This window comes from Syngnathus floridae, chromosome 2 (genome assembly GCF_059516105.1).
Source record: "Syngnathus floridae isolate MCC-2025c chromosome 2, RoL_Sflo_1.0, whole genome shotgun sequence".
NCBI classification, from domain to species: domain Eukaryota; kingdom Metazoa; phylum Chordata; class Actinopteri; order Syngnathiformes; family Syngnathidae; genus Syngnathus; species Syngnathus floridae.
This window is the reverse complement of record NC_142414.1, coordinates 20,774,651-20,796,495: the sequence shown is the minus strand read 5'-3', so window position 1 is coordinate 20,796,495 and position 21,845 is coordinate 20,774,651. Positions and strand designations below refer to the sequence as shown.

The following is a 21,845-nucleotide window of genomic DNA, read 5'->3' as shown; positions in this document are numbered from 1 at the left end:
GATTGCCGTTTCTGCTGTGCAACAACAACAAAAAGGACAAATTGCGTTTTTCTCCAAATGCATTACAATGGGCGCGTAGAAAACTCAAAACTTAAGGAACATAGTGACCACTTCAACACCACGCTGGAAAAGCATTTTTTTTTGGACTGCGCTCGTTCCAAATTGAATAATTGTACAAAAGATAGGATAGATCGCACACGCATTCACACACAATTGGTTTTGCATGCCAACTTGCAAATCTGAGAGGATGGCGCCGCGTTGCGGCAAAAATATTGCATAACAAAAAAAAACCACCTGCATGCGAAGGCATAATTGGTGTGCAACAGTCTACAGCAAGGCGGCTTAAATTATCCCATAAAATAGTAGTTGCACACATGTTGTTTCAGTAGCATCTCTAAATAGTCAAGTCCAGCAACTTTTTCTGACAATGAACCCCGTAGCTGTTGGCAAGGTGACAAATATCCGCGCCCATTTCTTTTGACTGGCTCACTCTCACTTTTATCAACTGACAACTGTAACTGCCAGAAGCCTCAAAACCTGCTAACAATCTTCATATAAAAACACAATAGGTCCTTTTTCAAAACAAAAATTTGAACTTAATGTATTATAAACATACTTTCGACCACATTTCAAGGTTAGAAATGGTGGTGGAAAAATAGTAAGAAAAATTGTAAAAATAATACAATGTTAGTATTTTAAAACTTTCTTGCCTACACATTCGTCGCTCACACACACACACACTGTTTGTAAAACTGAAAGTTCACTTTATTTTCAAGGCGTATATAAAAACCAGCATGGCAGCAATGAAAATATCAATAATAGCTTTAATGGGTGCATGTTACATTCGGCACTCCTCCCACACAAAAACATACACAACCCGTCTCCCCACCTGAAGTGAGGAATGCAACAGACAACTTGTAAATGCCTTCTGCTATAGTATATTTACAATTCATCCTTCATCGTGTCTGTACATGGTAAAAGTCCTTAAATACGATCAACCAGTGAAGAAGTAACAGGATACAAGTTGGGACATCTCGATTGTTTGTGGGCTTTCCTCCGAGCAGATTTAAAAGGGTATTTTTCTCCTTCCCATTAAAAGGCATGTGCATAAAGCACCGTAGTAAAAAGTGAGTCACACACAATTAGATAAGTTAAAAAGTCCATGGCGCCACTTCATTTACATTTTCACGCCATAAAATTCTTTCTTCAGCAGGGGTTTCTTTGCAAATAGACACTTGCTCAAAAAAGGTACCACAAAAAAAAAAAAAAAAGAGAGCCAGCGAAATGTTCAGGTAACCAATAGGGATTAAGAAAATAAACAAAGAATGTGCTCAGTGCATTAAGACTTTCCAAACAGAACAAAATAGACTCGCCTTGTTCCACGTTTGTGATAAATAAGATCACATTTGTTACAGTCAAGGCAGTGAGGGGCCTTGAACCAAAATTACAGTGACTGAACACAAAACAATTGTGGGAGTTAACATGTGGACAAAACTGCACACTTGTCTTTACTTAGAATGTAAAAAATTAGATCTATGCAGCCAGACGTTTTGATATGTATAGAAATTACGCTGTAATGCTTGAGCCAATAAATTAATCGCCAAAGCATGACACACAAACTGCCGTGGTGCATTTTAGGGACTTGCGTGAAATGCATAAAGGGTTGTAAGTCATATTTCTTCAGATATTGTTATTGTTACAAGAATGAATTATAACTAGTGAATTCCAAAATTACCACCAAACAGTGAACGCAACATTTAGAGGTGTTGCTCTCTCTCTGACCATCCATGTCATCTTTGGGTAATAGCGTGCGTTTGCGTCCTCGTTTCAAACGCACCATTTCATTGCTTGGGAAAGTTGCCATGATCCTCAGAAGGCCACGGCTTCACATACCATTGTTAGATAGGAAAAATATTGTACAATTGTGACTTGTGTCCTACTATTAGGAGTTAAGTGGCAAAATATTTTTTCTCTAGTAATACTCAGACTTTATCTCATTAAAACTCCTTAATAAAACTAAGAGACAGTATATACCTTTGCACTGAACTCTGATCACGACAGGCAAGCATCACAGACGGGATTGTATGATTTCATTCTTTAAAGTGACAGTGTTATCTTTAAATGCCTCTGATGGAGCGTTTCGGAGGAGGGGGGGGACACGCTTATCTAGGTTGGTTTGACTGGCTAGAGAAGCATACACACACGCAAGAAGCACAGGCACCCAGCAGTGGCTTGAGAGCCGGGCCGGTTTAGGCAAGTATAAAACAACTTTTCCATATAATAAAAGTAAACCACCGCCACCCATTAAAAACAATCATTCAAAACCAATATGTGTGCAAGTGAGCTGCTGCCATGGCCACCGGTGTGCACAAGGAAGACTTTAGTGTGTCGATGAAATGCTGTATCAGCAGATTCGGAAACATTTCATGTTTCCACCTTGGCGAAGAGTCCACCACCTGTCTTTGGAAATGTGTGTTGGGACACAAGTGCGCGGGGCCCACAAGAAAACCACAGCATGGCAAGCGGAAAGAACATTTTTAGGATGCCCGGAAGGCCGACCGTTACGTTTTTGTATTGCAGTTGCGCATGAGAACTAATTGTTGCAAAAGCAGAAACCGAAAGGGCATTTTACTGTCTCAGTTTCAAATGTTTGGGGGAGGGTAGGGGGAGTTTTTGTTTTTGAGCCTGAAAATGCGAAATGGCTGTAAAGCTATAGGAGGTGTGGGAAAAAAGTGGATGTTTGTTAACACTGTAACATTAGAAAGAGAAATGGTAGTTTGTAAAAAATGAAGGACATGGCTGCTAAACCAAGGGTGGAATGAAGCAACACTGCTGACTAGTGGCCTGGCATCCATATTACAATATTTTCCAAAATGTTTACAGATCTTTGCAATCTGTATTTTTATTGTGGGGCAAACGATCATTATCGCTCTATATTGTACTGACACACTTACATCACAACTCCACGTTTCTGTATGTTTTCTTCAGTGCCTTATAGATAGTGATGTTTTCTTGCGATATAAGAAACATCACTGTATTTTGATACAATCACTACCACTGGCAATAGATTGTATCATGAGGAAGTGTGATTCCCACCCCGAGCATGAATCACATACTTGTGAATGCTCACCCAGCAGCACACAAACAAACGTGTATGTCCTCTCATTTCACAGACCACCATTTTCACACTGAAATGGTAAGTAGGATTTTGCCAAGACTTTAGTTAGATTAGTGCTATCTTTTCGGGCTCAAACACCAAAACATTGCCGTGTCTGTTCAGTTAAAAATAAAAAAAAGAAGTCACATGTAAACGGCCTTCGACTGAAACGACAGTCATGGCCGTTCACACCATCAATGAACTGTTGTGACCTCAAAATGAAGCCTTTATCTCACACTTCACTCTCAAGTTGATATATGGATTCATATAAATAACAAAGTTGAACAGTATAAATATAAAGATTCTGTGTTGTGGATGACTTATGCACATATAGCATACATATGTGTGTGTCATGTGTGTTAATGTGTATATGTGTGCACTTGTGAGCCAGTGTTAAGACAGGGCAGGGCAGGGCAGGGCAGGGACTGTGTTAGAGGTGAGGCTTCCCTTCTCCCACCTCATGGAAGAGGGAGGTGTAAAATTCAGGCTCCAGTTGCTTGTTGCGATAACGCTGCACAATCTCCGTGATTCTTTGCTTCCGCCTCACGTGCGGCGGGTTGTACGAGTCACTTTCTAGGCGTTTTCGTCGGCACACGTTGATGATGGTTTGGCGCACCAGAAAGCCTGCCGGAAAGGACGCAGTGGTTAAGTGAAGGTTTTGTTTAGTACTCCTATTGCTACCGTCTGCGGTATCGTGCCAGAAATGGCAACTGTTCTAGTTCGTGTGGTCTGAGTAAGTGCAGTTCAGTTGGAGAGGGAAGTCTGGGCTTCCCTGCTTAAGCTGCTGCACCTGCAACCAGACTCCGGGTAAGCGGTAAAAGATGGATGGATTGATGTGGCGTAAAACCTATTTCTCACATTTGATGAACATTTGGGCCTACTATGTTACTGTATTTGAATGCGGGTAATGATGGCGAGTATTTTATATAGATATTTTTTATTTTTTTAGTGGTACTAGGGGCTGGTTCTAATCCAATCATGACGCAATAAAGTATTTTTAGTAATGTGATGAAATTTCACAAAATGAGTACACTTTGTTAAAGTCCTAAAAAATAAAGCTCATTAAAGTACTAAGAACACAAATAGAAAATGGAGGCTACTACCTAGCGCCCTGCGGCTGACCACCATGCCATCCACCAGAGGGATCACCATACTAAATTTGCCCACAGCGCCATGCAGTCGGATCCGAAAGAGGCCCGTCTTGAGAGGATGGATGAAGATCAGTGGAACGTCCTTCTCGAGTAACCCTGATCTAAAGCAGGATCAACATTTAAAGCGATGATATTGCACATAAAATGCAGAATTTGTCTTAATGATAGAGCATCCTCAATTTATAACAGTTTCGCTGCTAAAGTGCTGACGTAACCCTTCTTAGCATTAGCCTTTCACTAATGCATCAGTCAAGTAATAACTATCGTAAATACTGTGTGAAAAACACTAGGTCACGAATATAAACCCATCAAATTAAAAACAGAAAGCCCAGCGGTAACTGAAATTGCCCTCTTGTATGATAGATGACGTATTCTAACGCATGCTGCCGAGGACTCCGTGTGCAGGAAAACAGTTAAACACTTTATACTGTGAACATAATAAATATAAAGGAATTTCCAAATTATTAGTATACGGTGCCATTAAATTAGAACAGACAGTTTGTTATTGACGTTGAATGGCACTTCTAATAATTTATTGGGGAAATGGGAGCAAAAGGTTTCAATTTTAGCATCAGTCTTCTAGCAGCAACTTTCATTCAAAGGTGAGTGTATTGAACTTTGCTGGAAGCCATTTTCACTCTTAACTGGAGTCACGTGTTAGCCACAGTTCCTTTTCTTAGCAAGCCTTTGCATATGCTGCATGTTCCAATTCCTGTTTTATAGCAACACTTTGCAGAGTTTTTTATTTTTTGTAACAACACTTTCAATTTTGCATCAAAGTTGAGGACAGGGTTATTCTACATTAGCAGTGGCTCGGGGCAATAACGTGACTGTATCCCATGTTCACTGGCGCGGGCCTGACAAACAGTATAAATTATAAATAAACAAATATATAAATAAAATGCTATAAAAACAAAAATATGAAATAATCTTTGAAACTCATTGTATTCAATCATGGACATACAGGGTCAGTCAATGTCAGTACTGGCAAAGTCAGGGCTAAACAAACATATATAAAATAAAATAAAAAACCTTACTGTAGTACTCTGGCGGTACTGTTAGGTTAGGAGGGTCTACTTGAGTAATATCATGTTTAGAGTACCTGCAGGAGGTGCTGTTGCTCATGCTTGCTTCTAAACCTGTGCTGGTTTCACCAAGAAGATCAGACAATGGGAAATTTTCTACAAACACAAACAACAGTTTTTCAAGAAACCATTTAAGACCACATGCTCAAACACTTTTGTAACACAATATATATAGTGCTAACCACTGAGTGGAATCGCTAACGAGTTCCAGTACAAACATGCCTACCGATATCATCGAATCGTTCCACCCAGACGACAAACACCTTTGTCTCTGGGCCCAGTGGTGGGAACGATTTTCCGCTTGAAGACCTCTTGGTCTTCACCAAAGGACTCAGCTATAGAAAATCACACAAAGACATAACTTAAATTAAACTGTCCTGTCAAAATATTGCCCAATAAATCAAACGTCACCTTTTTGACAGACTCCAGGTTGTCCGAGTGATTAGGGAACAACTCCAGTGTGAGATTAGGCTGTTTGAGTATACTGGGCATAAGGTCCATGTTGGTGTCAGCCTCCAGTGTGCAGTCACTGTGGACCGATGACTCCTCTGTAAAGATAAAACCGTTTTGTAGACCACCCTTATTTCACTTCAATGAGGCCCCAAACTGGGTGTAAAATGTATTGTAATTCTTGATCCTTCGGGTATTTTTAATGAACGCATGTCACAGAAATATTAAGACAACCCGAGAACTGTTTAAAATTGTGGGAATGGAAACATTACAAAGTACATCTTTAAACAGAAAGGTAAACAGAAAACCAAACATTTTCTGAAATGTGGTCATGTGACTTTGATTTCATACATTTAAAGTGAGATCCTTCAAGTTGTCATTGATTAAAAAAAAAAAAGAAAATACTAACCAGAATGTTCCGTTAGCGACGGGACAACAAAGGCAATTTCAGTCAGAGCATCTGCGTAGTACAAAACTTTCTTTTCCCCGTTGAACACTGCACCTCCCGTGTCCTCGAGAGTAGCTGCTTCTTCTGTAGAAGAAAGAGAACACCTCAAATTTCTTCATATCACTGAAGTTGACAAGTTGTCTCCGTTTGATTCACTTACCAGTCTGTTGTACGTCATTGTCGGAGCACGAGTTGAGGGACCAGCTCGTATCGAGGTGTCCTGTCCACCCTGGGTGGCTTCCTACGTCCACAGGCCAGCCTAAGGACAGAAGAAACTCCAAAAAGTGGGGCTGAACGCTAGCAGATGATTCCACATTCCTCAGGATCTGAAAAGAGAGCACAAGAACGGATTTGACTTGTGACTTATTGGTTACAGCATCCATTGGTCAAGTAACATTTGACTAAGGAAAAAAAGTTGACTCTCTCACACCGTAAAAGTGATCCTGGGACTGCTATAAAAATGACGTTTTGTAATTAGTTTTCCTCACCTCGTGGCTGCTCTTCTGTCCAGCCCTCATGTAGAAAACAAAGACTGTGTCAAATGGGCGGCAGGGGAGCAGGTCTAGGTAGTTGATGTCATCAAAGAATCCCGGCAAGGATGACTCCAAGCCGATCAGATGAGGAGGTAGACGACTGTTGTTGGGCTCCTGTCAGTAAGTCACCAATGTACGTAGGCCAAGTAAAAATCTCGTGACAATCACATAAGCATAGCATTGAGCTAAAAGTGAGCAACTATATAGTGCCCCTACTTAGCTCAACGAGCAGAATTGTTGACAGACCTTGAGCGCCTCCAGAGAAAGAAAACCAAAGTGGGAGAGGAAGAGGCGAGCTGTCTGGAACTCCTGCGAAGGCGGAGGAGGTTTGCAGTCTATCTGTGGGTCAGGGAAAGGCTTGGACTTCCAGATGTCGTCACCGTGCCGCTCCAAAGTATTCTCATAATCTATTTGCTTGGTCATCAGAATGCGAAGCTTGTCGTGTTGAACTTCCAGCTGAATGAAGAGGATAAGTGAAAACATGTCAAAATGAGATGGGGTGGACAATGTCTAAATGCACAAACCACATTCCCAAGACAGACATCTATTTTCCCAGCGTTGAAATGTTAAAAGTCAAAAGTGGTAATGACTTCATTGTAATAGCATTTCAAATAGATTAATCAGAGGACAGATTTATGTTTTCACCAGGAATGGGAGATGAGTGGAAATGGCAAAATTAACCAATTAGGTTTTGGAATACTGCAACCCAACAATTGGCCCGTGCTACATAGAGACCTTGGCAAAACATTTGCAACTTGTACAATGTTTAAATTGCCAATTTGTCAATGTTCAGCGTGATCGAATTCTACCAGGCACCTTTCCTGACACACGTTGGCTGAAACCGTTAAGGCTGTTTTCTTGAATCGTTTCAGTGCATCGAGTCTCAGGAATTGAAAAGATGAAAAAAAAAACAAGCGCACCATCTCATTTTCCATGTAACCAGATAGAAACATTTGAAGCTTTTCTTTCCGCCACCCATTCAATCCTGCATTAACTCACGTGTTGAAAATAACTCAGCAAATCTGTAGCGCTCAGATCTTCCTGCCATTCAATACAACACTCCTGAGTTTATTAGTAACAAAACGTCATTCAACAATTAGATGTAACAAGCCAAGAGGAGGACACAAGACAAATGACAGAAACCTCTCTAACCTCTTTGCTAACAATGTCATCCAGGTCAGGAATGCTAACGTCGGCTTTAACAAGGGGGATCTTGTCCACCTCCTCAGGGAACGGCCTCTGCTTGACGTTGTATTTGATCCCAACATCGTTGTTTGGTGTTGGACGGCCCTCTGGAACAAATACCTGCTGTGGAAGGAGGAGAGGGAGAGGGGTAATGAAGACCACTGGGGTAGTCAGTCTGACTGAACAATTTGGGAAAAATAATCAAACATAATTGTGATTTTTTTATTTTTTTTTTCTCTCAAAATGCAGCAATCTTCTGTGTGATCTCACCCTTTGATTGGCCCGAGCACCTCTGGGCTGGTGGAAGAGCTGCATGGTCCATGCATGCCTGCCTGCCGTCCCTCGGATCAGAATTGTAACAGACGGGCTGGGGTCTGTCACAGAGTGAGCGAGAAACACCACATCCTATTTAACAAGAGCGGTTCTTAGAAAAATCAATGGTGAAGAGAAATACTCAATGGCTGACTCTGCTCATTGCCGAGAGGTTGCTCCAACATGGCAAGAATAACCGAGTTGTCCAAGACAAAGTAGCGGAAGTTACTGGCCCCGGTGGCGCTGAGTCGTGCGTAGCGAATTAGGGTGTCTTCGTTGAGCAGACTGCAAGTGGACGCAGGCCCACTCGGAGAGGGGAAAGCTCCCAGGACCTGCATGATACTGAATGACCACACAACAAGACAAGCAAAACAATAAGCACTTTTGGGTTGTGGTATATGACGATAAAAGGGGCAGGGATATTTTTACATTTCCAGACCATATGCACAGCTGCACAATATCAAAAGATTTTTCCCTACGAATACAACAACATAAGACAAAATGTCAACTCTGATGCTTTTTGATTGCATCTCACCATGATAGTGTGGCCTCAGCTGCATCCTTCACCCTCATTGAAGCGGGGTTGTGTTCCTTCTCCCCTTTATGTCGCACTTCCTGTTCCTGACGGGACTTGCTGCCAGAAATTCCCAGCTCCACGATCTCCAATACTTCAACCAGACAATCCTTATCCAAAACAAGGTTACACGATATTAAAGGTGAGCTAATACATGGTACATTTCTAATTTCATGTCTGATCAAGCAATTATTTTGTTTGTTCCATTTAAAATGCACCTTTTCATCCAGCATGTCAGGGTGCTCAGTGAGCCACACACAAAGAAACTGGAAGGCAGCTACAATCATGGAGTGAAGGTCCCTGGACTGAAGAGGAGCTGGACGGCTACACTGGTACACAATGTACCCGCATATAGAGCTGACGGCCCGTTTACGATCCGCGGAGTCAACCCCCACCTTGACCTAAACAGAAGAAAAAAATGATTGCAAGTGTGCTTAAGTGAGTTTGGAAGTGGTTTTCTAGTGGTCCTTTATATATCTTTTTCTAGGGAAAGGATACAATACACTTTTTTTTTTTTTTTTTAAATACATATGGTATAAGGAACTAAACTACATTTGTGTGTGGGGTTTGGACAATGGGGCATTACCTTGGCAAGGCCAGCCAGGAGTTCCAGGGCAGCTAGTGAAATGCTCATGTCTTGCCTCCATTGGGAATTGAGCCTCTGAGTGACCAGATGGATGCTACGCACCAACAGGCCTGCCGCTGTATCTGGAAGAGCTAAAACATATAACAGCCCGAAATACCAAATAGAGCACAGCATAGAAAACACCACATTTCATGGAGTTAAAGATGTGCCTTACATTGATAGATTTGAAGGAAAAAAATGGGTGAGGGAAAGGAAGCACAGTTTGAGAAGATTTCCCACATATTCAAGCCTAGATGTAATTGGTACAAAAAGGGCAGGGCAATGCTGACATTTGACTTCATTCAATTCTTCTTGCTGTTTTCCCCCCACAATCATGTCTGATGTCCCAAATAACTGGATTGTACACACAGTATGTGATGCATTCTAATAAGGCTGTTAGGATCCTGAACTCTCTTCCCCCTTCTGCGTAGCGTCCTGTACTTATTTATTGTGTTATTTGTTTATTATTTATTCATCACTCTTATTTATTCATTGATTGTGCCTTCTTGTTTTATTTTTCTTGTGTTGTTTACTTGTATGTACATTGTGAACTGTCTTGTCACCGTGGGATAGTGGGAACGTAATTTCGATCTATTTGTGGGAAGAAATTGACAATAAAGCAGACTTTAACTTAAATGTCATATCAGCAGCAGATTAGTAGTTTGTTACTACATTCAATCTCAGAAATGCACGTTGCAAACATTGCTCAGCCCTACAGTACATTTGAAAAGGATAACAATATGTTTGGCAGGAGAGGGAGGAAAAAAAATCATCTCAGAGACTTCATTTCTTGCGTCAAAAACAGTTAGCACAGCATCACAGCAAATTCACCTACAGAGATATTTTATCCAACGGCTCTTAACTCTGCACACCACTTTAACCACGTTAGCTATAAAGAAGTAAAAATGTTCAATTAGTACATTTCAAATTCTAGGCAAAGATGACATCTAACAATGCTCACACTCACCCAGCAGTGCGAGGCCAAGATGCGTCCAATTTTTTTTTGTGTGTTCTCAAATGTGTCTAAAATGTGTTTAAGTAGGTTAAAATGTGATTTAATGGTGTTGGAGGGGTACTTTAAAGCAGAAATTATACGTCTCTCTATGTGTTAAATCTTTTACATACACCTGACAGGTCAGAGACACAACTCTCTTCGATGATCGAGGGAGCACTGTAATACCACAAACTAAAGAAAAGAAGAACAAAAGAGATTTTTTCATGAATTTATGTCTCCTACCATAGTCTCGAAGGAGTGCTTGGGCAGGACGTTCACAATCTGGGCTGGTTGCCTCCATGCTGCCCCCACTGCCAAAGCTAATGCCACTGTTATTTCTGCTATGACTCTGGTTTCTCACCGTCACGTGACTGCCATCTATGCTTCCCTAGCAACATTAAAGAAGAGGATTAGAAGCCTGCTCCAACACGTCGCACACGCATACTGCTTTGTAATAAGTTTTTAAAACATACAAACAAGACCTACTGTTTCAGTCTGTGTGCCTATGGACTCCAACAGTGCAGAGTCTTGAACAATATTTAGCATTGCACCTGAGAAGGGAGAACAGATCAAAACGAAAACATTAAAATTACTATAGGAACACTGGTTTGGATAATGAGTGGATGGATGGTTACAATGCACAGTAAAAGAGAAGAACAATTTAATAAGACTTAGATGAAGGCTTAGAATAAAGTACAATAGTTCAATTCTTACCATTTATTTTTTTAAATATAAACATAAGGTTTTCTAACAACTCGTAATTCTTTATATTGAGCACTATGCTACACTGTAAGTAGCAGAAATTAAATAATTTAGCTGGATTAGAAATAAACTATCTTAACACTTTATCCCATACTTAAGACTTAAATATTTCTGTTCATTTGAAAATTGCATCTGCCTTTTTTTATTGTTCAAAATGATGTGTTAAATTGATTTCAAGCATTTTGGGGCACCTACTTTGAAGTAAAGAAAAATATATAGCAGCAGATACCCAAGATGAGCTGTGTGTTGGCAGGGTCGGTCTCTGTCTGCAGGGCTCCGATCAAAACATTGACAAGACGCAGCCTCAGGGACAAAAAAGACACAGGCTGGTCGTGCGGCAATCCGTCTTCCTCGTTAAACTTGCCCTCCAAAAGAACCTTTAAAGAGACACCATCTTTATCAACACTGAAGTGAATGTATTGTGCAGAAAATTTGCCTCCAAAAAGCTTGGGGAATGAATAAAAGCTACAATTTACCTCCGATTTGATGTTGCCAAAGTGATGAGGCAGTGGCAGCATTGCCAGCAGAATATTAATGGAGGCTCTCCTCAGATCGGTGGGATTTACATACATCTTGAAATTGGACAGCTCCCTAACAAATGACCACACCAGGCAGACGTCAAGAAACTTCAAGTGATATCCCAAATTTACCAGTGGAAAGATTCTTGAAAATCAATTATGCCAAGAAGAAAAAAAATCATGGCGAAACATAATTCAGGTTATGATCAGCCTACAAGCACCACGCTACGAGCCTGACCTGTCTGGTACAATAGTCTCCAAAGCCGCTATGAAGTATGGCACAACCACATTGATGCCCTTCAGGTCAGTGCAGAAGAGAGAGGAAGAATTAAGAATGATGGAGGCCAGGACAGGTCTACAGATGAAATCAGAGATCTGGAGACCTTGAATCAGCACCATGTAGAACCTGTTGGTGAGGAGAACAGAATTCTCAATACTGTGCAAACATTTGAAATAAAATTCATGAGCTTCAACTCTGTTCCTTTAAGTAGGGATAGGCACAGTACTGAAATCAATAAATAAGCGTCTATTGAGGAAATTTTCCCCACTTCAAAGCAGTCTGAAAATGTTACCTGGAGAGATAAACAGGCAGAATTTCTTCACTGGTTTTCTTGCTACAGAAGATGCGGCAGAGAGTCCCACAGGCCTCAGCCCGGCCTGCCTCATAGCTCTCCGGAAACTCGTTTGCATCAAACATGGGATTGGACACCATTGAGTCGCTGGACATTTGGGAACCTTTCCTTCTCAGTTCCAGTCCTACTTGCGTAGCTATTGCTGTATAGGGTGGGAAAAGACAGAATGAAAGCAACCTGAATTGCAAGATGGCTTTTTCATGAACATGACTAGTGCTCATGCACATACTGTACAGGCAAACTTAAATGTTAGCACCAAAAATAAAGAACACCATCAAAAGAAAACAAAATTGCTATCACATCCAAATAAACTTACTACATCCATGACAATCCACACACTCACATAATTCCAGAGCATACAACAGAGGGAATTCTGACACAAAGAGTTTGCCGTCCAGGGACATAAAACATGAGCGAGTAAAGTCTCAAGACCACAAAACAAAATCCCTGTGTCAGCTTTCTGGCTTTTGTAATTAAATGACTACCACTTAGGGTACAGATCATTCACTTCATGCATTGAGGAACCAAACCAGTAAAACCAGAGCTCAAGTCAAACTGACAAAACAAAATGAAGCTGAACTTGAGATGAGCTGAAGCCAAATAGGAAGGATTAGAGTGGCCGAATGGAAAAAATAAATAAAACAGACTGGCAACGTTATGGTCGAGATAAGTTGTCAGTTGATGAAACTCTTTCCATCACCTCCAGAAGACGCTGAGATAACACTGATGGAGTTGTTTTGGTTTGTTTTAGCGGGAGAATGAAGAGTGAAAACATAAAACGATGGCAAGTAATGGCAATGATCATGGGGCAACTCAACTCAAAAACAGGAAGATTGGTCAAGAAACGCAAATCAAGTGAGGGAAAACAAAGCTGCTGTTCCTACTTACAAGATTTATAAGAAAGGAGAATTTGGATAAAAGAGGCTGCAAGATAACAGAAATAGTGGAGAGACACAAAATCAAAGCACAGCCAATTCATTTCAGGCATGAATTGAGGTTTTGTTGTTGTTGTTGTTGTTGTTTTGTTGCTGTCCTCGACAAATGACAAATACAAGTGACTCACTATAATCAGACACTGGCAAAGCGTAGACAGGACACTCCACAAAGAGAAAGAGCCGACGAAAGAGAGGGACCAATAAAAACAACCATGCATACTGTCACTCAGTGCGCTTAGAATTAGAGTATCCTGCATCACCCCCAAAAGTCGACTGCGCTCTGAAGGGAAACCGTGCAGGAATTGATTGCAAGGTGTCGTCTATTTAAATAAATGTAACACCTTACATATCAACAGTATACACACACGTATGTATGTGTACATAACATGCATCCATCACATTGTGTGCAAGTTAACCTCTACTATGTCCACCGTATAGCATTTCACCGTTAGTGCTCCTGCTATAATCTCAGATTTTTAAGCAATCGTTCTCTATGCGATCTTAAAGTACAGGCAAGTCAGAATTTAGCTTTGCTCTACTTCAAAGGATGAGTACGATGTAGCGTAACATTGTGGGCAAGCACTGAAGTCTACTGGAAGAAATGCGACATAAATAAGAGGCAGAAAAGTTCCCCATGAATATATCTATATATACCTGCTCTTGTCATGTTAAACTATCCATTGTTCATTTTGGTGTTCACACAATGTTTACGGCTTTGTTTTGTGTGTCAGTTTTAAAATAAAAGTTAACTGGGAGTGACAAAATGCTTCAAGCAATTACGCTTTGCCTTGTTTAGAGAACTGTTGACAAGGTACTGCGGAATATTTTACAACTCAATAAATTTAACTGTGTTTAAAGAGTGTGGAAGAGATAACACTAAATAAAAAAAAAAAAAAATGTCTACCACCTATTTTCACAAATTGAAAATGGGTCTGGAATGTATCCCCCGCCTAAAACGAAGGTTCATTGTGGTCAGGTTTACATTGTTGGGTGATGTAAATGAATTAAAAGCTGGTGATTATTTTATAGCGAAACCCTTCACACATAGAAAGGCCCCAAAAAGGTTTCTAAGTCAATGGTTGAAAACGAAAATGGCAAGAACACCCCAACAACATACAGTTTAAATAAAATAAGACATAAAAACCACAGAAAAACACCACAAAAAGAGGCAGATTAACTGGCCAGCAGCAAAACACCCACCTGCCCATGCATGGAATGGAAAGGATAAGAGTGGGGTTTCGTCTCATGCCTTACCAGTCATGCTGGGGTCTCGGCTGAGGCCGCTGTGGAGTTTACAGTGCACCAAGGCGGCGTCGAACAACCATTGGCCAAACAAGTTGAGGATGCTGTTGACTTTTGGCCGCGCCGGAGCAGGGAGCGGCCGCGACTCACAACTGCTCTGGTTTGGGCTGGACAGCAGGGTCGGTGACGAAGATGTCTGCTGCTGCTGCTGCGATGCTTTTGTTGGTTGACTCGCACTGCCCTGCATTGGTCATATTCAATGAATGAATAAGAAGTCAGATGGCAAATCCGCACATTTTCAGCCATCTCGGGAGGCTGGGGTGTTATCCACCACTCCCCCTCTGAAGATGGTCACATCACCAAACCAAGAAAACAGGTGAACTGTGACATTTTGCAATGTAAGCCTGAGAGCAGTCTGATGTCATTTTCATGTGACAGCAGATGTCAAAATGGCTGCTCCCCGAGTTGGATGAGAAAGTATGTATTGATCTGCTTAATTCTTCGTTTGACACAATATTAGTCAGAATACCACGTTGGGACTTGTGGTGGCATAAAGAACCTATTATTACAAAGAAGATTTGTGACTTAAGTTCCTTTTTAATAAGTGACGAAGGTCATCCAAAAAGCCTCCCATATCTCATTCATAAACTGTCACGAACGAAAAAAAAGTGAACCACTAACACGGCAGTGCAATTAAGATCAAGAAAAAAAATCTAAAAATCTAAAAGTCAATCACACAACGCGGTGCCCGAGTTGAACTTACAGTAGAACTCTTGCTTGTGGTTTTGGTGACAACCGTGTGCCGCTGTTTGCGGCTGTGAGGGGGCGTAGTGTTGGCAATGGAGGGAGGTGGAGACATGCTCATTCTGTTGACTGGGGTGGGCGGGGCACTGTCAGCTCGAGGACGGGATATGCCTGATGAGACGGAAAGATCAAATGAGGTACTGCTTTTCTGGAAGAGCTGGGCTGGGAAAACAAGTGTGACAATAAAGCATTTTTTCTTTTTTGCCGTTAGGAGAGAAGGAGACAAAATGACAATAGAATCTGGGAGTTGATTTTAGGCAGAATTAATTTGTTAACATGCGAGACAAGTGGTTAGAACCAAATCATCGGTGCTTGATATTCATCCTGATTGACTGTTCCTTGTCCACAAATGAGACCTTGCAGGGGTTACAGATGCACCTGCAAGGTGGTCTGAACTCCAGTTGTTAAATTCATCACCACCAATGAAAAGTTGACTTTTATCATATTATACAACACGGCAGCTGGTGTCTGTACCATGGGAACGCAGCACCGGACAAAAAGAGAACACCCTCTCCCGCACATCTCTCTTTTCAACTGAGACACCTACAGTATAGAGAAAAAATACACACTGACATGTGATTCTGATGATTTTACTGACATCTGGATTTTTCGCACGGCAGAGCTAAAGTAACTGCTATTAAGTACTATTAAAAAAAAAAAGGAAAAAAAAAAGGAAACCTTGCAATTCTTGCAGACTTTGCCTATCCTGGTTAGGTTACATAGTTTGTTAAGTTTCAATTATATTCATATTACTTGCATGCATGTACTATGATGTTGGACATGTAAATGTTAAAAAACAAAAATTGGTGAGCTTATGGACAACACTGTGGATCTATTTGGAAGATTCATATAGACTTACCAAGGAAGGCATCGACAAGGCAGCTGACCCCCCTCATGGCCCTGAAGAAAATCTGGGGCAGTTGCTTGAGACAGGGATGAAGAACCACCTCGTGTGGTATGCTGCTGGAGTTGAGAAATTGTTCTTGGAACTTGGGAGTGGTGCTCACTATCGCCGGGTTGCTCAGGTCCACTGGATTGCTAAGAAAAAAAACTGCGATGCAATTATTTCAGGAAATGTCACTGCCATAGCCACAGACATGAATCATGATTAGATAGAAATGGCACAGTTATAATACGTACATCATGTTACATTCTATTTTTAATATCCAGAGTGAAACTTTAAAAGAAAACAAGTGTATTTGTTTTGACTGGTCTGCTTTCTATGGCATAACAATGTGAGAATTTTAATATATTTCTTGACTTGTATAAATTAATTATGTAATGCATTATGACATTATAATGTAAATAGGTGAAGGTTTGAAAATCTAGAATTTAAAGTTCAGCACGCAGTGCAGATAATGATCTAATTGGAAACGAGTGGATCAACACATGTATCCAACCCAAATATTTTTTCGTTATATAGAGTAGCCTTGTATCCAGCTTTTAGTACCCTGACAGCACCACAACTCTCATCACTCCCAACACAAACACAGGCTCAACAGAGAAAGGGCAGCACGTGCTCTGGCATTGGGCGAAGTTCATGTACCTGAGCATGTGGAGAAAACGATACCACGCCTGTGCCACACAGTCATTGTCCATCTCTAAAGGTATAAGGTTGGCATCCTCATCAGGAACTTTAAAAGCTGGGAAGGAGGGCCCATGGGTGAAGCGCAGAAGTCTGAACAGAGAATGTCAAACACAACACTGTTTACACAACACTCCTGTAGAGAACACCAAACAACCTTTATTCCAGTGGCCATTGTTACTAAACAGTATTACTGTACAACTGCATATTGCAACCACCCCTTAAAATACCCAACCAATAAAGAAAACAAATGAACTAATGACTACTAGTCTATTAGCCTGGGAAATAGCACAGCACAAAATATCAATTAACTGTCCCAACATGCTCATTGTGTTCTTATTTAAATTTGAATCGACGGAGCAACAGAGCTTCTTTTCAAGCACAGTAAGTGTGACTGTTTATCACTGCAAAACAACTTTGTACGACATGTTAAGCACTCAAAAGCACTTACTCCTTAACTACTAACCTGGAGGTGAGGGCACAGGCTATGCGACTCCACTGCTCTACAACTGGTGGATGATGTCTCCAGTTGGCCAGCATCTCCTTCGCTGTTTTCCAGTATGGCGGCGTGGGAAAGCAGCGGGCGCACGCCAGAAGCCACACCTCAAACAGCACGGCCATTAACTTTTCTGCTAGTTTCTCTGCCACGCCCACTGGTAAACGAGAAGTTAGGTTGTGGTAGTTAGTAAGGCAAGGCGAGCTTAGGTTTTCAATCTGCAACCTCATGCTTAAAAACGGATAGGCCTCTCCTATGAATAGGGAGTACGTTCATCGAGTCTGCAATTGATGTACAAGAATTACCTCCAACGGTGGGTGGAGCAAGCAAGGTGTCATTAATACGAAGCAGGAAGAGTAGCAGCACCTCCCAGGTCTCCCTCACCATACAAAGAGATTCTCGTGCTAGTTTTTGGACAGCAGTCAGGACTTGCTGGCATAGCCTGATATGATTCAAGCTGTGCTGCTCAGGCCTGGAGGACGATTCAACATGTGGAAGGAGTCTTTCAAACTTTCAATAATCAAACAAAATATTTTGTACCCATAACTTACTTTAAATTAATTTGAATCAGTTTTGTTGAACAGTTGTGAACGAAAGGTCATACGTAAAACGGGCTCCAGCCAAACATCAACAGCGAATGCCAAAATGTCCAAGGCGCATATTGGGGACGTACGTACCTTGGCACAAAGACATTGTGGAGATGTTTCAGGATGGTCTGCACATACATATTGGGCTCTTTGACCACAGGCTGAGGCATGGAGTCCCTGGGTGACACGAGGGCCATCATCCAGTCCGTGTACACATCAACGCACAGCTTGACAGTGTCACCCTCGAGGGGAAGGGTGAGGCCGTAACACAGCACCTCCATGGTCCATTTCACCTTGGGAGTCAAACAGTAACCATTTGTAATGGGCACGTTTATTTTAGAATTGTATTGTTTGCCCGTTTTAACAATATAAGGTGCACAAATTATTTTATTGCTTGAAAGACAAATACTTCTTTTAGGAAGAAGCTTGAGGCACAGCTTTGTATTCTATAATTGCCAACTATCATTAAAATTGATAAGTTATACTTTGCTTATCAACAGAAGTTTTTTTTTTTTTTTAGACTTGTATGACAGTTAGTTATTAAACTATTGCCCGCACAGACAGGAACGGTTTTATGCCGATGACAGATATTTTCAATATACTGTATTGTTTCTAAAGAAAACCAAAGTGAAGCACAACCTTAAAGCGTCTGTTGTGTTTGTATTACTACAAGTGTCGTTTGTGTTTGCCTTTGAAGCTGCACTGTGAAATTTATCAGATGCGTCAACCAAAGCATCGATAGTTCTACCAAAGCGGTTGTTTTGGAACTTTAAGGTAATAGGATTCTAATCTAACAGATGGCAGACTTCCCGGGGGCATTCCGAACCTACGCAGCGCACAAGCCTCTCTCACCTCCTTGTCCGTCTTGAGGATGTTCTCTGTGGCGACAGGGCTGACAGCCGTGCAGAGCGGCTTGACCACAGCGTTGGCCACCTCGGTGCCCACATTGGTGGGGTAGGAATGCAGGACACTGAGGTGGCCCTGGTCGCTTTGCACCACCAGCTGCAGCGAGCGCCACTCGGAGTACATGGTGCCGGCGTTTGCTGCTCTTCTACTCGCACCTCATACTCACACCTGCGGACACACGTTCAAAAATTCTGAAGTTATTTATTTTGATGCGTGGTATATTTAGCCAACTCCCTTGCTACACCGTGATCAACGATTAAAGGTCCATGTAGCTGATTGTAGCTGCAGCTACTAAAACTAAACTTTACACTAGCATATTTACATCACATGCAGATGTTGTTGATGTTCTTGTTCTTGTTTACAGCCCTGCTAGAGGACCACAAATGTAAACAACATGACGGAGGCAAAGTGGAAAGACAAGTGGGCGCCAAAGAAAGAAAACCGTAATTTGATAGTTTGGCCTTGGTTTAGTACCACTAGGTACTTTTTAAAAATGTTGTGTATTTAGTTTTTATTCATTTTATTGTGTTTTCTATATAAAATGTTGAGAAGAGTAAAGAAATCAAATTGGACATTCATTGCATTTTAAATATATGTAGGACTAGTGGTCTGGGAAAAAAAAAAGACGAATTTGAAGTAGAAAATCTGTTTAGATTTAAAAGATGCAAGTGCATCGAAATGAAACAAATAATTCTACTTTGAAATAATCGTCTTTTATTGGAAAAATATTTACATATTTTATTTTACACATCTTATTTAATAGTAAACATTTCAATCTTTTATACATGTTAATTATCTTAATAATGTTGATATTGCTGTACTGTTCAACAACCATACCGCACATTTTTCCCTATAGCCCTACTGACAAGTCTATTCGTACGCTTGTAAAACAACAAGAAACTCATTGACAACCATATTGAATCGAATTGTAGTCCCACTAAACTGAACCAAATTCAATCATTCCACAAGTAAAACCGTCCTCGAATCGTATCGCACTCCATGTATTAAGATACGCATCAAGTCGTCCTTTTGGGGCGAGATGTACATCCCTAATAGGTGCTAGGCATAAGACAGCACAAGAAGTCTGTATTTCTTGTAACTTGTCAGAACTGTATATGTGCCATTGTCTTCAAAGAATGCGATATTCCATTGGTGAAAATGTTATTGTAGCTTTTACCATGTTTATTAACATGTGACACCATGGAAAAGCTATCCAAAACTATTCAAGTAAATTAACTCCAAAGAAACAACATTCACCAGATTTATACAGATTTGGGATTTTTGCCTGAACCAGTCCAAACTAGTGAGACCACCAATTCATCAGTTCGTGCACTGATGCACTCATTACCAATAAAATTAAACGGGAAGACATTTTTTATATCAGTTTGCATTACACCCAACATATTGGAGTCACTACGACCATTCAATGCACATTGCACACTCTGGCGGGGCTCAGTGCTGTAGACAGTTGCCTGTCATAAGTTTCTATTACCATGATTGTTCACGATAACTAGCTAGCTGCAAAGTTGAACCAATTCAATTGCGCATGACAAAACAGATGAATAAAAAAGAGAAAGTACCATTTAGTCATGGGTTAACTCTATGCACACTCAAAAAAATACATGCCAGAGCTGAGTAAATAAATGCTAACTGATGTGCATTCTGTGGCGTTTGACAGTGAACCGGGGTGCATAAGGCATGTCTCATATCTGTATATAATTGTTACATTGTCCCGATATGCTCGAATGTGTCAATGAACGGGAAGAAATGATCAGCGAATGCTAAGCTTCGGGTCAGAATTTCAACCAGGAAACGGGACCATTAGCTTACTGATGCTAGCTAGCGAGAACAACGCAATATGTAAGATTAGCTCCCTCACGATAGCCACTGCTTGGCATCTGCGGTACGGTACAAACAAGAGCAGATGTAGTCGAGTGCAGAGAACATTACAGTTATTCCAAAGCAACGCTGTAGTTTATTCGACTTGCAATCAAGCTTTTGCCGAGTTAGCGCTATCGTTGACATTAGCCTTGTCATCGGTGCTCCGCAAGCAAACGGAACTGAAATGCTTTCGTTTGTCTAATACGCAACGAGTATTTTCACTTTACCTGGCCCAAATGGGGATGTCATAGCAGGTCTCCAAAATGCGCAGTTTGTGCTCCAGGTTATTGCCTGGGTTTAAACCCTAATAGCCTCCATCTTCGCAATGTCAAGACTGGAATAGTGCAGCTTGACACGGGAGACAGGATGTGATACTGACGCCTCCAACTGGTTGCTAAATAAACAGCAGCGGACTTCGCCTCAAAGTACGTACCGTCCTCGTGTTACGACGGTTTCGTTCCGCCGTAAAACGAAGCACTCATAATAGATCCACACATGACGAGGGGAAAATGCCCCAAACGCCGTTCGTATTCTTACTGCTGGGGTATATGAAATATGAATATGAAAAAAATATTTTAATCACGATTATTTTGGTATTTTAACTAAAATGAGTATATTATTCAAACGAGCATTTATTTTTGGGTACAAAACAAGAAAATACTGAACATGAACTTAAAAATTACTAAAACAAATAAAGTTCTTTGAAACACTATTATTATGTAAATTTGTTTTAGACAAAAAATATATTTTAAAAAAAGGTATTTTTAAAGGTGCATATGTATATATTCAACTTTGGTTTCCCCATAAAATAATCATTTATTTTTACAATAAGGTGTGTCAATTTTGAAATCGTGGGGCATAATATTCAGATTGTATTTGTGGTCTAAGGTTGAAGGATCAAATAATGATGTGACTACTGTCCATTTCATTTAATATTCAACTAGTTCCCATTTATTTGGATTAATCCACACATTCACGTAAAT

The 21,845-nt window shown here is 40.9% G+C and overlaps 1 protein-coding gene across 14 annotated transcripts; it reads right to left on the bottom strand.

Annotated features, from left to right (window-relative positions):
* Window positions 1-743: 743 nt before the first annotated feature.
* On the bottom strand, window positions 744-21,254 carry ralgapb (Ral GTPase activating protein non-catalytic subunit beta). Of its 14 annotated transcripts, none has more exons than XM_088370034.1 (33): window positions 21,090-21,254; window positions 18,928-19,149; window positions 18,166-18,368; window positions 17,794-17,960; window positions 17,459-17,645; window positions 16,954-17,085; window positions 16,267-16,445; window positions 15,882-15,950; window positions 15,367-15,518; window positions 14,616-14,844; window positions 12,367-12,568; window positions 12,033-12,200; window positions 11,753-11,867; window positions 11,506-11,653; window positions 11,001-11,065; window positions 10,758-10,902; window positions 10,356-10,409; window positions 9,482-9,612; window positions 9,114-9,296; window positions 8,857-9,005; window positions 8,476-8,663; window positions 8,280-8,383; window positions 7,977-8,132; window positions 7,824-7,886; window positions 7,071-7,280; window positions 6,780-6,938; window positions 6,452-6,617; window positions 6,253-6,375; window positions 5,805-5,941; window positions 5,620-5,728; window positions 5,411-5,489; window positions 4,261-4,409; window positions 744-3,781 (listed from the first exon to the last, which is right to left on the bottom strand). In XM_088370034.1, the coding sequence occupies exons 2-33, from the start codon at window positions 19,102-19,104 to the stop codon at window positions 3,588-3,590; spliced, it is 4,692 nt and encodes a 1,563-aa protein (XP_088226160.1). In that variant the 5' UTR covers window positions 19,105-19,149; window positions 21,090-21,254; the 3' UTR covers window positions 744-3,587. The 14 variants fall into 14 exon arrangements, with proteins under 14 accessions (XP_088226160.1, XP_088226163.1, XP_088226161.1 ...); XM_088370037.1 differs by having other exon boundaries at window positions 7,824-7,865; XM_088370035.1 differs by having other exon boundaries at window positions 7,977-8,129.
* Window positions 21,255-21,845: the final 591 nt, after the last annotated feature.

Excerpts from the sequence above, each read along its gene's own strand:
- ralgapb (XM_088370034.1), bottom strand. The coding sequence starts at position 19,104 with ATGTACTCCGAGTGGCGCTCGCTGCAGCTGGTGGTGCAAAGCGACCAG. Across the intron at positions 14,845-15,366 it reads CCACAAGCAAGAGTTCTACT|GGCAGTGCGAGTCAACCAAC; the intron begins GTAAGTTCAACT and ends TGACCAATGCAG. Across the intron at positions 9,297-9,481 it reads TCCTGGCTGGCCTTGCCAAG|GTCAAGGTGGGGGTTGACTC; the intron begins GTAATGCCCCAT and ends TCTTCTGTTTAG.